This window comes from Schistocerca piceifrons, chromosome 4 (assembly GCF_021461385.2).
Source record: "Schistocerca piceifrons isolate TAMUIC-IGC-003096 chromosome 4, iqSchPice1.1, whole genome shotgun sequence".
In the NCBI taxonomy this organism is placed as follows: domain Eukaryota; kingdom Metazoa; phylum Arthropoda; class Insecta; order Orthoptera; family Acrididae; genus Schistocerca; species Schistocerca piceifrons.
This window is the reverse complement of record NC_060141.1, coordinates 358,200,915-358,216,877: the sequence shown is the minus strand read 5'-3', so window position 1 is coordinate 358,216,877 and position 15,963 is coordinate 358,200,915. Positions and strand designations below refer to the sequence as shown.

Here is a 15,963-nt window from a genome sequence, read left to right as displayed (position 1 = left end):
ATAATCGGGCTTTGGAGTGTTATAGTGGCCAGTCACAAGCGTTCGATCAACATGCTCAAAAACTGAATATTGGTATTCGACTAAAGTGTGTGAGGAGGCTTTTCAAAAATTGTAAAGTGAGTTAGGTAACAGAAGTCCATTATATCACCATTATTTTACTTTGCCTTCTTTTAAGAGTAAAATCTTGGGTGTTGATATATTTCAGTTAGTTGAAACAGATGAAGGGTGAATTCATAAAACAGTTACTTTGCTACCAGAATATTCCATGATGAATGAAGCATTATTATAGAGCAGAACTGGAAGCACACCCCATAGTGTACACATTTCAAAGATCTGAAGTATCCTTAGTTTCTTGCTACGATATAGACTGAAACACCAAAGATGAAATATGTGCAACTCGTTTTCATAACAGTCAGACATTGAAATAAGATAACATAATACAACTGTTTTTCCAGAATGCCAGATGGAAAAAGAGAAGGAGAGAGGCAGTACACAAGTGGGTGGCATGAAAGATTATTTTCTTTAAAAAAGGGTAAAAATGAAATATTGATTAGAAAAATTAGTAAATACATATTGTATGTGACAGAATGAGAGTGCAATCCTGATAGGGATGACCCACATTACAACTTTGACCATTGTCCAAAGATGAAGTAGTGTTACTAAGTTCTATTATTCAGAAGAAACTATTTATATAATCACAACTGGGTGTATTGTATTCTTGAAGAATATGTGGACAAACTAATTGACTATTAACTAAAAGTTATGGACATTATGGGACAATATGACTAGTAGCTAAGTTAGAATAAACAGTAATATTCAATAACTTATGAAGAAAAGAGAAAAACAGAGTATCAGAAGATGTGAAATGTCATCACTAAAACACCATTGTTCCACCTATCCTCCTGATGTTCCAAAGAAACTGACTGCAGATGATCTATTAGGAGAGTTATCTGTGCCAACTGTGGGATGCTAGGACATGTTTGCAGTATTGAATACCTTCACTAAATGTGTACAATTACAACGAATAAAAAGTTATAACAGCAAAACAATTGTGGGAAAATTAAAAAAGGATTACGATCATAAAGTAGAGGTTCGTAATACATTATTCTCTGGCATTAGGCGTTATTTAATCTCAGAGTGGTTTATGTAGTGTGACAGATATATTGTTCTCTGTCATTAGTCATTATTTTATCTCAGAAAGGTTTATATAATGTGTGGGGGGTGATCAAAATTAACCATAAAAGACATGGAAGGAAATATGAGTGAAAAAGTGATAAAAGAGATCAGCAGATTATGTTATATGTATCGTAGCAAGAAAACATACTGGTTGGACCAGCAGCATATAGTCTTTTAAAAATATATTACACAAAATGTGAAATTAATCAACTGGTTTTGCTCAGTGTGAATAAGAGTTACTGGGAAAGAGACACAATTTCCAATGTTAAATGAAATAACTCAAGATTAAAGGATTAGGATAACAAAAAAAAACACGAAAAAGAAACATGTGGAAAGGAGAAAACGGCATTATGGTAGAGTGAGACTCACTAATTTCAAAATAGAAAGTCTGGTATTAGTCAGAAACATGGAAAAGTCCATAAGTGTGAATGAGATAATATATAAATTCTTCGATGTAAATCTTTTGCTATTTGAAATAATCAGTACTGCCCACAATAATTGATATAATTAGCATTTGCTAAGTATAATAAAGAAAAGTAAGTTCAGATGAGTCTCAGGGACGTATGTTGGGATCTGGCTGTTCACATTGTGTATTAACGACATGGCGGACAATATTAATATAACTTCAGGCTTTCTACAGATGCTGCAGTTATCCATAATGAAGTACTGTATGAACGAAGTTGCATAAGTATTCAGTCAGATCATTATAAGATTTCAAAGCTTCGAAGTGGTGCAGAAATTGGCAACTTTCTTCAAATGTTCAGCTATGTAAAATTGTACAATTCACAAAAATAGAAAAAAAACGTGTCATCCTATGACTGCAATATGAATAAGTCATAGCTGGAATCAGCCAACACATACAAGTACCTGGGCATAGCACTCTGAAGGTGCATGAAATGGAAGGAATACTTAGACTCAGACGTGGGTAAAGCAAGTGGAAGAGTTTGCTTTATTCGGAGAATACGGGGGAAATGGAATCCATCCTCAAAGGAGACTGCTTACGAATCACTCATTTGACCCATCGTAGTGTATTGCACCAGTATGTGAGACTTGTACCAAATAAGCCTCTAGGGATACTGAACATATACAGATAAGGGCTGCACAGATGGTCACAGGGTTATTCGACTCCTGGGAGAGTGTCACAGAGATGATGAAGAAAGTGGAGTCAAATTAATATGCTGTGATTAATGAAAAAGCTGAGCCACAAAGAAATACGAAACACTACAGGAATAAAAAATTGGTAATCCCTGTTAAACAGCTAATAAATGATTTTGCAGAAAAGCTTAACTAAAAAAGAAACTAGAAATTTCAAAAATTATTTGTAAATGTATGCCAGGTGTTTGCCCTAAGAGACCTAGTAACCATTTTCACTAGTACTCTGGCAGATATTTGCAGTTTACTTTTTGTATTGTGTGGCTGGGTCAGCCCAAACAAATAGTACTCATTGACGTCCTGCGCCAGTACAATAAAGTAAATAACTTCCAAGCTGCACAAGCTACATTGACCAACCTTTATCAACTTGGTCGGCCCTCTTCCTCCTTCAGATGTATAAGGATACTTCTTCGCGGCCATAGACAGATTTATATGATGGATGGGTACAACAACAGTCACTGACATATCAGCCGAACTGTGACAGAAACGATATGTGTACATGGGTGGCACGTATCTACTAGCGTCCTCCACAAGTTATAACCGATCAAATCTTAACCCCCCCCCCCCCTCCCGCCGCTCCAGAACTAGCAAAACTGCGTGGGTTTCAGCGACACAACACGACCAGCTATAAATACAGCTAACAATGATGTGGCAGAATGTAGGCACAGAACGTAACAGGCGTCCCTAATCTGTCATAGAGGCACCTCCCTTAGCCCTGTTAGGACTCCAAATGGTGTACGAAAATGACATTGGTGCTTTCGTGGACGAAATGGTTTATGGTATCTCTACGAATTCCAGAGGCTACTTAGAGCCTGGATCATTACCTAATATGGCATCACTTCTGCAGCTGGTACAGATGTTTAAACACCACAGCACCAGTAGCCACGGCCTGCCAGCTTCTCACCATGGCAACCGTCAGCTATTTGTATACAGTAACTAGCACAGCTGTTTGTTTTTGATGCTGCTTATGGACTTAGTCAGATCGCCACAACAGCCATCGTACACGAGCTCATTCTCAGTGTCGAGTAGAGGGGATCGCGCCATGAAAATTCAATAACAGGCGCATCCTTGAAAGTATCCACCGACAACGTCAAAGTGGCTGGGATTTTAGCATGAATGGAGCCGGGTACCTCACCAGCACGTACAATGCAATGCTTCATCTTGTTAATAGACAAATAACAGATTTTATAGCGTTTTCAATAAACAGAATCTTTGCATACGTTGGGTCACTTGTTGCTGAAAACAAGCAACAGAAATGAGATTGTGATACACCACAAAGGTCATTAACAAACTCGCTATCGCATATATTGTCTGTCAGACGAAATCTAATCTACTCTGTGGAAATCATGTACCACTCAGGCTGAAAGTTGTTATCTGAAGGACTTCAGGCGCTGAAAACAAGTCGCATCATTCTGAACGTTCGAGAAAGGTGTGTCAGCCATCTTCTACATCTACATACAGGGTGACAATTGTTGAACTATGTGGAAAAAAACGTAAATTAATTACAAACTACAACGTGCACATACTTTATTCAACACGTAAACGCCACTACAGATATTCGGATTTAGGTTACAGCATGTTCGATGTGCCTGCCATCATTGGCGTTGGTGTGGCGCAAACGAATAGCGAAATTCTGCATGACCCGCTGAAGTATCAAAAAATGGCTGTTTTCAGCTAAGAAATGATTTTGGTGTTATTGCTGTACACCTTGTCTTTAACATAGACCCACAAAAAGAAGTCGCATGTGTTCAGATCCGGAGAATATAGCGGCCAATCGAGTCCATGCCTATGGCCTCTGGGTAACCCAGAGCCAGAATGCGGTCCCCAAAGTGCTCCTCCAGGACACCAAACACTCTCCTGCTTCGATGGAGGCGAGCTCTGTCTTGCATGAACCACACATTGTTGAAATCAGGGTCACTTTGGAAATGTGGGGATGAAATCATCTTCCAAAACCTTCACGTACCGTTGGGTACTCACCGTGCCATCAAGGAATATCGCTCCAATTCTCCCCTGACTAGACATTGCACACCACACAGTCACCCATTCAATTTAATTGCGTATTCTCAGTAATTCACTTCCTTGAATGCATAATGACATTTCTCTGTGCTGAAAGAAAGTCACGGAAAATGCAACCTTTTACCTTTTAAAAACTGCTTTCAACTTCATATCTTTTCATTACTTCTTTTTCAAATACGATAATTTCATAGAGATATGCCTTACAGTGTTCGGCTTCAACACCCTTTAAACTACATCCAGCAACTACTGAAACGTGGTTGAAGGGCTTTTGAAACCTAACAGCTTCTGCCAATACTGGTAAGGACATCTAGGTGCTGTAAAGACAGTTTTCGGCCCGTCCTCTGGCAGTACTTATAATCGATGAGACACACTACATATATCTACTGTGGAAAATATTTACATGCTCCCAAATTACACAGGATTTCTGTGATTTTTGGTATCAGACAGATATCTATGATTGCCCACTGTTTAGTTAATGTTAGCTATAAGAGATTCTATATTTTCTCATTTGATCCAAATAGCTTTTTTGCACTATGATGACAGTTGCACATCCTTAATGATGCCATTACTACAGCACTGGTCCATGAATTTTTCCACTGCTGGTTGTAGATGACAGGGCACCTTACATGGCTTATGGTAAACAGTGATTTACATCCTGTCAGAATTCTGTCTTGTACCACTAAAGTCCCCAGAAATCGACCCTGCGGCTCGACTCTTTCCCCACCTATTTTCAGTATGAAAACAACACTCCTGCATATAAAACATATTTCTTTACCTAATTCATTGTCCTCCTCCAGTGGTTCCACCACATCTGATACATTTACAAATAGTTCTCTTCCTACGATCACCTAAAGCATTTTCCTGTTCCTTCCAGTACTTTATTGTGAATTGAGTGTTAATGAGATTTTACACAGTGTAATTGGTTTGTTTACCACCACAGGCAAATATTGCAACAGGATATCATTGGCAATGGTTTACTCCAGTTGGAAAAATGTTGTTCCGAGTTCGACCATGTATTGCCGATGATCAGTTTTAGTATAGCATTCACACAGGGTATCTAATTCTAGGATCAAGTGGTGTGGTACCATTCACCTACATGCGTCAAAACCTCCCAACCCCACCTCAAAATTTAACATCACTGAACCTATTGATCATACATCGTTATCCTCCACTCCGCATACCGTGCCCTCTGGGGGGGCGGGATTGAACCACATCTTTCACAAGAGGTCCGGACTTGCTACAGACGTATGAGACCCTGTGTGCAATAAAATTATATTTTCACTACGGTCTGCTGCGCCAATGATGCAACATTCCACCTCTGCATACGTTTTTGTAGCATAAAAACTTATGGAGGCGCCGTGTGGAGGATTTGTAGTTCCCACTGCCATTTAAAAATCATTTGCACACTGGCCTTTCCTGTTACGCGCCCTACTTCTTCAGTGTTTCTCTCAGTGTCCTGCTCCCTCACTCTTCAGTGTCCTAGTCATTAGAAGACACACTCCTTCTATCCCACACTTTCATTACTACTTCCGTGCTGTGGCCACCAGGATGGTATCAATCAGGTCCTTTGGAAATTCTTCATGCATCCTTCATGATGCACCAGGAGGAACCCCCCTTAGGCATGTTGCTAACGCCCCATATTCCGATTTCTTATAACTGTATCAACCTTCTCATTATTCATTATTTGATATACAGTGACATTAATCTTCCATAGCCTATCCAGAAAATACTCAATCTGCACCTCCGCACTGAATTCTTCACTAAAGAATCTAGAGGCACTTTCCTTTTTATAAGAGGGTATAAGACAAGTTCCTGAATGTCAGTGCATTCCTTAAATCCTCATAGTACCTAACATATGTCTTGGCCTTCACTCTAAAGAGAAATTTTGTCATCTGTAACAACAGCTCATCTGTCCAGAAACCAGCTTTACAGCTGCCAACAGATCATCTACAAACGCTAGCACATCCACCGTTGCTTTACCCAAAAAGGGACTAACCATACTAGCGGCAGCTGAGTCTAATGTGGATCAGTCCCACTGCGTGAAGCCCCATCTTCTCTTACGGATTTAAACTTCTTAAAGAATTCTGTATTATCTGATTTCAACCTAGCTACTCACTCTAACAACGGCCACACGGCTTCTTGCGAGGTAACCCCCAATGTTTTAGGCTCAGACGCTGTGCGACATCTATCAAGTAAACAAAAATACAAGGAAGAAAACAAAATGGAAATTAAAAAAAAATATATGCAGCTCACTGTGACACCAAAACATTGCTTTGAGTAGTTACCTTTAATCATTCGTTATCTGGATTCACTATCTGCCTAGCGTAGTGGGCGTATCTGTGACACATGTCTCACATTACTGGGGCCGATTCTGTAGAAATCACGCTGTGGCCCAACGAGTTACCCAACATGCACCTCATTCGGAAGAGGCCTCTTGTATTCCCATAAAATCGCCAGACGTCTTAAGACTTATCTGGTCTCACAAGCTTCACCCACAAATCGCTATGATAATACAGAAAATCTGTATTCACAGTTGTTAGTACAAGAAATCAGAAGAGAGAGAAAAACAGTCACTGCACTCACCATACACTGATGATGATCCTGCCCATTGTGGATGTTGACACCATCCCTAATACAGTTGGTCTCTTCTCAATGTGGTTGGCAGAAACCATTTCTGTCACCAGCTTGGCAGATTAATGGAGCCAGAAGGATGATGGAAGGTCATAGCTACAGCTGCTTAATATATTCAGATATTACACACATAAATGTGGTGTTGCTAGGTGGTCTTCAGCAGTCCCACGCATGCCCCTCTTTCAGCTCACAAGCAACCTCTTGTCACACTCAGCATATGTCATTGTCTCATCCAGCAAGCAGAAGCTGAGCTGAGCTGATGTTACTTTTTCAGCACCCTTCTGGGGTAGTACTACATCTGCTACCAGACAGTCAGATGGTATGCCACTGTGCTGGACTCCATAAAGCCTCTCGTGTTAGCTGTGAAATTGCGTGATTCAGTGTGGAGGCACTTGAGCGCACATAGTTGAACCGAGGACCTCTTAGCAGGGCGACAGCAATAGGAGCTTCCAGTGATAGAGTGTGCCCACACAAGGCAAGCGAGCACCAGTAGTGTATGTCAGCACAAGAAAAGCCAGCGACAATAGAGTATGCCTGCACAAAGCAAGCTATGCTTCTACACCTAGTCAAATATTCGCAGAGGTCAGCCAGCATGATTCCCCAGTTGGAGAGCACCAGTTCAAATTCAAGTGGCATTTGGTTTAGGCACAGACAGTAGTTCCACGGCTAGACACGGCAGTATTTGGTAGGGGCAGCTAGATGACCCAAGTGAAAACAGGGTGACAGGTTTAAAGCATATCTCGCAGATGGCAGCAGATGGTGACTATCTCTGCATGTCTAAAATGGGAGGTATTATTGTCGTCTTGGCTTGTAGGTGTTTTGAAAGGACATCATTTTCCATCATGTAGGCTACAACACAGCCGCGGTTCGAGTCTCATTCGTGTGGTAATCGTGTCACCATCGGCAGTGGCTGGCTTCCATCTTTCCACTGCATCGGCAGTAGTCCATGCTGCAGCATCGAGGCACGAATTAGTGGTAACTTCACCTACCATACTACCTGGGCGTCGATTCCTGTGGTGTCAACGCAGTCCACATGTAGTTTCTTGTGACTGAACGCTTAGCTGTCTTCCATCTATATGACTCTCTCATGCTTTTTATGCCACACTAGTCTGACGTTTACTGCTAAGTCAGTCATGGATCTTCACTGCCATGCCGAGAGAGGCCATCGCACAACAATATGATCAAAGAAGTGTACACTAATCGACTGCTCTTGGATGACATGCCCTCATAATTTTAACAAGTGGGCTACGCCTTGACTGTAGCGTCTGCCACTGGACGTTGATAACCTTCTCTATGGCCAAGAAACGAACCAATGATTAAAAGCACGCGCGCTCTTGCATTTTCTTCACCTCTTCTCTTAATCCAACAAGAGTCCAACAAACTATGCTACTCCCTATTAGAGTAAAAGTGCCTTTTCTCGTTGTGATAAACTTAAGGGTGGGTGCATCACCCTTCCCTTCCACTCTCTTGATTTCTGCTAAGAAACAACATGCATGATCTGCTGCACATACTACCTACTTGGACGTTTCACTGCAATCCCATCCATTAATAATTCCCTTTGTTATTAATCCACTGATGATTTTGCCTCTTGCAATGAGTTCTTCGAGTTTCTCTCGCCTCATTTGGATACCTTCGATATAGATATGATCTACCTCATAAATGTTCAGCAATACTTCATTGGTAACCACATCTATTCTGCTAACCTTCGATATCCTACATTACTGGCAGATGTCTAGGACAGCTTCCCTCCCCATGCACCCATATATATGTCAATGATCCAGACAAATTTCTTTCAAGAGTCGTTTCCTATTTTACAGACTTATGCTCATGCTAGCGAGTAAATTTTTTCTTCAGTTAATATTCTTTTAGCTTGTGTATTCTGTTGCAAATTATGTTCAGCTCCCCACTGCATTAAGGAAGAAATAATTTCTTTCTCTGGTACAAGGTAATTCATAAGTATCGCAGAGGGTTAAGGAGAAGATTGCCTGAAAACAACAAGACCTACATGGCACGTCCCAACTTGTCGGTCGTGACAAAGTTAGTTAGTTACTTAGTAAGTTAGTTGGTTTTATGTTCCATGTAGCATTTTGCACGGTAGATAGTAGTGATGTAGAACTAGTCATTCTCCATTCACTTCACAATTTAATTTTACGTATGATTCTATTCTGAAAATTTCTAAGTTTATATATATATATAAAAAAAGAAAAAAAAGATATGTAGATGTGAATTAGTAATTCCTATCCACGGTCTTTTACAAACTAGAATTCAATGGAAAAGAAGGAGATCTCCAGGAGAAACTTTCTCAGCTTGTTTTCATTCTTTACATTGCTGTCTGTTAGAAAGTTAAATCGAATTAGTGATCCAATATTTTTTGTTGTTGCATTGTACATCCCTTTTTGTGCGAAGGAAAACCTTAACGTGGAGTAATGAATGTCATTTTTTCTTCTGGTATTTCGTTTACGTTTACCATTAATCCTTTTGAACTGTAGTGGATTATTTATATCAAACTTCGGGGAGGAATAAATATACTGTGAAGCAGTAGTCAGAATGCTCAGCTCCTTAAATAGATGTCTGCAAGATAATCGTGGGTGAGCACCACATATTATTCTTACAGTATGATTTTCCACAACGAAGACTTTCTTTCGTGAAGATGAGTTACCCCAGAGAATTATTCCATATGACATTACTGAATGAAAATATAGGAAATAGGTCATCATACTGATTTGTCTCTCCCAAGAATTTTCAGTCATTCTAAATGCAAATTTGGCTGAACTGAGTCGTTTTAGGAGTTCCAAAATGTGATTTTTTGAGGTTTAAGTTTTCATCAATGTGTACATTTAAGAATTTGATGTTTCCATCGTATTTATTGTTTCCACACCATGTGTTACACTTATCAACTACACTACGTGACCAAATGTATCCGGACATCTGGCTAAAAATGACTTACCAGTTCCTGGAGCTCTCCACTGGTGATGCTGGAATTCAGTATGGTGTTGGCCCACCCTTAGCTCTGATGACAGCTTCCACTCTCACTGGCATATGTTCCATCAGGTGCTGGAAGGTTTCTTGGGGAATGGTAGCCAATTCTTCATGGAGTGCTGCACTGATGAGAGGTATCGATGTCGGTCGGTGATGCCTGGCACGAAGTCGGCGTTCCAAAATATCCCGAAGGTGTTCTGTAGGATTCTGGTCAGGACTCTCAGCAGGCCAGTCCATTGCAGGGATGTTATTGTCGTGTAAACACTCCGCCACAGGCCGTGCATTATGAACAGGTGTTCTACTGTGTTGAAAGATGCAATCGCCATCTCCGAATTGCTCTTCAACAGTGGGAAACAAGAAGTTGCTTAAAACATCAATGTAGGCCTGTGATGTGATAGTGCCACGCAAAACAACAAGGGGTGCAAGCTCCCTCCAGAAAAACACGACCACACCATAACACCACTGCCTCGGAATTTTACTGTTGGCACTACACGCGCTGGCAGATGACGTTCACTGGGCATTCGCCATACCTACACCCTGCCATCAGATTGTCTCATTGTGTACCGTGATTCGTCACTCCACACAACGTTTTTCCATTGTTCAGTCACCTAATGCTTACGCTCCTTACCGAGCGAGGTGGCGCAGTGGTTAGCACACTGGACTCGCATGCGGGAGGACGACGGTTCAATCCCGCGTCCGGCCATCCTGATTTAGGTTTTCCGTGATTTCCCAAAATCGCTCCAGGCAAATGTCGGGATGGTTCCTTTGGAAGGGCACGGCCGACTTCCTTCCCAGTCCTTCCCTAATCCAATGAGACCGATGACCTAGCTGTTTGGTCTCTTCCCCCAAACAACCCAACCCAATTCTTACGCTCCTTACACCATGGTGTCCGGATACTTTTGATCACGTAATGCAGATGTGTGTAACGGAATGTGTTGCGTCTTCTATAAATGAGGGTGAGACCATTCACATACAACGAGTCAAGAATATCTCTAAGAAGTGTATTTACTATTACTTCTGTTTCTGTATGATTTGATTGATTACAGTAGTCACGTAATCTCCTGAAGGAGCTAACTGTGCTTGTTGTATTTTATGCGGAACATAGTTTACAGCCGGCCGAAGTGGCCGTGCGGTTCTAGGCGCTGCAGTCTGGAACCGCGAGACCGCTGTGGTCGCAGGTTCGAATCCTGTCTCGGACATGGATGTGTGTGATGTCCTTAGGTTGGTTAGGTTTAACTAGTTCTAAGTTCTAGGGGACTAATGACCTCAGCAGTTGAGTCCCATAGTGCTCAGAGCCATTTTGAACCATAGTTTACATACATGAGGAACAATAGTGGACCTAAGATTGAACCTTGGGCAACAGATATTGTAATTTCTCCCTTGTCAGAATTATGTCCCAGGAGTACACAAGTTGAATTGTTAGTGCTAAGGGTCGTTGATGGTATCATGCGTGAAAATTTTGGCACCTATTGAATGGACAAACAATCTACACACAACTTTCTGAACTCATTTGGTTCGATATGGTATTATCCAGTGGTTGGCTGTATACTATACTATTAAAAAACCATTTTATGACAGTGAGAGCATAGAGATGTGATTTGTGGACACCTTTGTCAGTGTCGCTGGCGTACCTCAGCGCCGGCATGGTTATCGGCTGGAGTTCACCGATGGTCCCGGAGCTGCGGAAGAACACGTCGCACATTCACATCACGGCAGACCAGGGCTCGTGGCTGGCGTCCGTGGGGCTGCTCGCCTCGGTGCCACCTTCTCTGCTGAACGGCGTGCTTGTGGATGCTGTTGGCCGCCGATGGATGTTGCTGTTCGCTGCCGTACCCCTGCTGACCGTCTCTATGTGGCAGCGGTTCGCCACCACCTTCTGGGAACTGCTCGCCTCCATCGTGGTGGGCAGCGTCAGCGCGAGTATCATCCTACCTGTGAGTGCCCAGCAGCTGCTAACGTCTGTCGTGATGCCACATCCTCAAGGGATGGTGACATCAATGCCTTATTCCTTATTTACGATTTATTTCCTCTGGTTCGGCCATCTGTGACCACGTTCTTTCAGACCAGCTTCCTTTCTTCCACTCTTAGCCCCTGTCCAACATTCTTTCACTCTCATACTTTGTAGCCCTCTTCGCTTTTATGGCGATGGTGGTTTTGCTCTGGGTCCAATTCTCTCCTGCACATCTAAACAAGCCTTAATACCAGATTTGGAAGGCATCCAATCGTACATCTCTGGTTTCTACATTTTCGTTCTTTCCATGTCTTTTGTACCTCTTGGATCCAATGTCCTACGTTCTCTTCTGCTCAAGGAATTGCATTATCTCATATGTCAATCTCTCCTGCTCTACTCTAATAGTGTAATGAGGTGACAAAAGCGATGGGATACCAATATGCACGTATACAGGCGGCGGTAGCATCGTGTACACAAGGTATAAAATGGCAGTGCACCGGCAAAGCAATCATTTGTACTCAGGCGGTTCACGTAAAAATGTTTCCGACGATATTATGGCTGCACGTTGGGAATTAACTGACTTTGAATGTGGAACAGCTGGAGCTATACGCGTGCGAGTTTCCTGTAGAGATCCACTGTTTCGAGATCCACAGTGTCAAGAGCGTTCCATGAAAGAAGAATAGCACATTTCAGGCATTACCTCACACCACGGACAATGCAATGGCCGACGGGCTTCACTTAACTTCCGAAAGCATCGGCGTTTGTGTATAGTTGGCAGTGCTAACACATAAGCAACATAAAGTGAAAAAACCGCAGAAATCAATCTCCGACGTATGACGAACGTGCCCGTTAGGACAGTGCGGGAAAATTTGGCGTTAATGAGCTACACAGTCGTGGGAGCCTTTGCTAACAGCACAACGCCGCCAGCAGTGCCTCTCCAGGGTCCGTGACCATACCGGTTTTAACCTTTTCTTTTTGGAGTCCTCAATCTTCTGACCGGTTTGATGCCGTCCGCCACGAATTCCTCTCCTGTGCCAACCTCTTCATCTCAGAGTAGCACCTGTAACCTACGGCTTCAATTATTTCCTGGATGAATTCCAATCTCGATCTTCCTCTACAGTTTTTGCCCTCTTCAACTCCCTATAGTGCCATGGTAATCATTCCCTCACGTCTTAGCCGGCCGGTGTGGCCAAGCGGTTAAAGGCGCTACAGTCTGGAACCGCGTGACCGCTACGGTCACAGGTTCGAATCCTGCCTCGGGCATGGATGTGTGTGATGTCCTTAGGTTAGTTAGGTTTAAGTAGTTCTAAGTTCTAGGGGACTGATGACCTTAGAAGTTAAGTCCCATAGGGCTCAGAGCCATTTGAACCATTTTTGAACCTCACGTCTTAACAGATGTCCTATCATCGTATCCATTCTTCTCAGAGTATTCCACACATTCTTTCCTCTCCGGTTCTGCTAAGAACCTCCTAATTCCTTACCTTATCGGTCCACCTAATTTTCAGCATTCGTCTGTAGCATCACATTTCAAATGCTTTCATTCTCTTCTGTTTCGGTTTTCTAGCACTCCATGTTTCACTACCTTTCAATGATGTGCTCCAAACGTATATTCGCAGAAACTTATTCCTCAAATTAAGGCCTGTGTTTGATAGTAGCAGACTTCAAATGGCTCGGAATATTTTTTCCGACGCTAGTCGTCTTCTAGTATCCTCCTTGCTCCGTCCTTCATTGGTTATTTTGCTGTCTAGGTAGCAGAATTCCTTAACTTAACCTAGTTCGCGACTGTCTAGTGCTTTTACCTTCCCTAAAGACAAATTGATCGTCATCTAACACATCCTCTATTTTCTTTTCCATTCTTCTGTATGTTAGTGTTGTCAGAAACTTGGACGCATGAGGTGTTTAGCTGTGTGATAATTGTCGCACTTGTTAGCTCTTGCAGTCTTCGGGATTGTGTGGATGATATTTTGTCGAAAGTCCCAGCCTAATACATTCTATACACCAATGTCAATAGTTGTTTTGTTGCAACTACCCCCAACGATTTTAGAAGTTCTGATGGATAGTTATGTATCCCTTCTGCTTTATTTGATCTCAAGTCCTCGAAAACTCTCTTAAATTCTGTATAGAGAGGCTGTAGAGATTTTTAAACACCACAATAATTTTAACAGGAAAGAAGAAGGCTTGTAGCTAGATAAGATATGGCGATCGACTCTGTACCAAAGATGTGACAATCGATTACCTTCGATCGAGAGTAATGACGCCAGCCAGAGATAGTTCTACTGTTGGCAACACGTGACGAGTGGTGGCGCCCTCTACGCGCTCTATATAAACAGGACCTCCACGGCCTAGCAGCCAATCGTAGACTCACCTCAGATGATGTTGCCCGCAGCTGGCAACGAAACGTCAGGGAGAAGTATTTCTACTATTGGGCCACGGCCTCTTAGCCCGGAAGTTTTAATTACTGAAGACGCCGGCCGTGAAAGCCTACACGCTATGATTCTCTTAAATTCTGATTCTAATACTGAATCTTATGTCTCTTGTAAATCGACGCCTGGTTTTTCTTCTATCACGTCAGACAGATCTTTCCCCTCACAGAACCCTTCAATTTACTCTTTCCACCTGTCCGCTTTCTCCTCTGTATTTATCATGGAACTGCCGATACACTCTTAATGTTACCATCCTACCTTTTAAGTTCACCGAAGATTATTTTGACTTTCCTGTAAGCTGAGTCAGTCCTTCCGACAATTATTTCTTATTAGATTTCTTCACTTTTTCACGTAGTCATTTCGTTGTAGCTTCCCTACACTTCCTATTTATTCCAAACCTCAGCGACTTGTATTTCTGTATTCCTAAGTTTCCCTGAACATTTTTTGTACTTCCTTCTTTCGTCGATCAACTAAAGTGTTTCTTCTGTTACCCATAGTTCCTTCGATGTTACCATCTTGTACCTGTGTTTTTCTTTCCAACTTTATGATTGCTTTATTTAGAGACGTTCATTCTTTTTCAGCTATACTGCCTACAGAGCTATTCCTTATTTTTCGTATCGCACTCCTTTGCGTGCTGATACTTCCTCACTAACCTCTTAAACTTCAGCCCACTTTCCATCACTATTTCATTGTAATCTGAGTCTATATCCACTCCTGGGTACGCCTTATATTTCAGTATCTGATTTCCGAATGTCTGTCATCACGCGGTGTAGCCGCGGGGTCCTAGCCGCCTAGCCTCGGTTGGCACGGCTCCCTCCGTTTGCGGTTCGAGTCCTCCCTCGGGCGTAGGTGTGTATTGTGCTTAGCGGAAGTTAGTTTCAGTCAGATTAAGTAGTGTGTAAGCCTAGGACCGATGTGCTCAGCAGTTTTGTCCCACAGGAAATTACCACCAATTCCCAGTTTCCATTCTTTCTCTGACCATGATGTAATCTAAATGAAATCTTTACGTATCACGCGGCCTTTTCCAAGTATACCTCCTCCTCTTGTTACTGCTGAACAGCGTATTCACTATTACTAGTTGAAATTTATTACAGAACTCATTTAGTTTTTCTCCTGTCTCATACTTTGTTCCAAGACCATATTGTCCTGTAACCAGTTCTTCTATTCGTCCCTCTACAACTTCATTCCTCTGCCCCATGACTCGTAGACTTTCATCTCTATTTACGTACTGTATTAATCTTTCCATATCCTCATATACTTTCTCTAACTCTTCATCTTCAGTTTGCGACGTTGGCATGTATACCCGAACTTTCGTTGTTGGAGTTGGTTTGCTTTCGATTCTGTTAAGAACACCGAGTGAGGTGGCGCAGTTGTTAGCACACTGTACTCGCATTCGGGAGGACGAAGATTCAAACCTGCATCCAGCCGTCCTGATTTAGGTTTTCCATGATTTCCCCAAATCGTTTGAGGCAAATGCCAGGACGGTTCCTTTGAAAGGGCACTGCTAACTTCCTTCTCCATCCTTCCCTAATGCAATGGGACCGATGACCTCCCTCTTTAGTTCCCTTTTCCCAAATCAAGCAACCAACCAAACTGAGAAGAACAACACTACCATTGAACTGTTGACAGTAACAC

The 15,963-nt window shown here is 42.2% G+C and overlaps 1 protein-coding gene across 1 annotated transcript in view; it reads left to right on the top strand.

Moving 5' to 3' along the window:
* The first annotated feature begins 11,597 nt into the window (after positions 1-11,597).
* The window catches only part of LOC124795836 (facilitated trehalose transporter Tret1-like), a 44,592-nt gene continuing 40,226 nt past the window's right edge, over positions 11,598-15,963 (top strand). The window contains exon 1 of the mRNA XM_047259919.1: positions 11,598-11,888. Within this exon, the coding sequence (XP_047115875.1) occupies positions 11,598-11,888 (291 nt within the window). The remainder of the gene's footprint in view (positions 11,889-15,963) is intronic.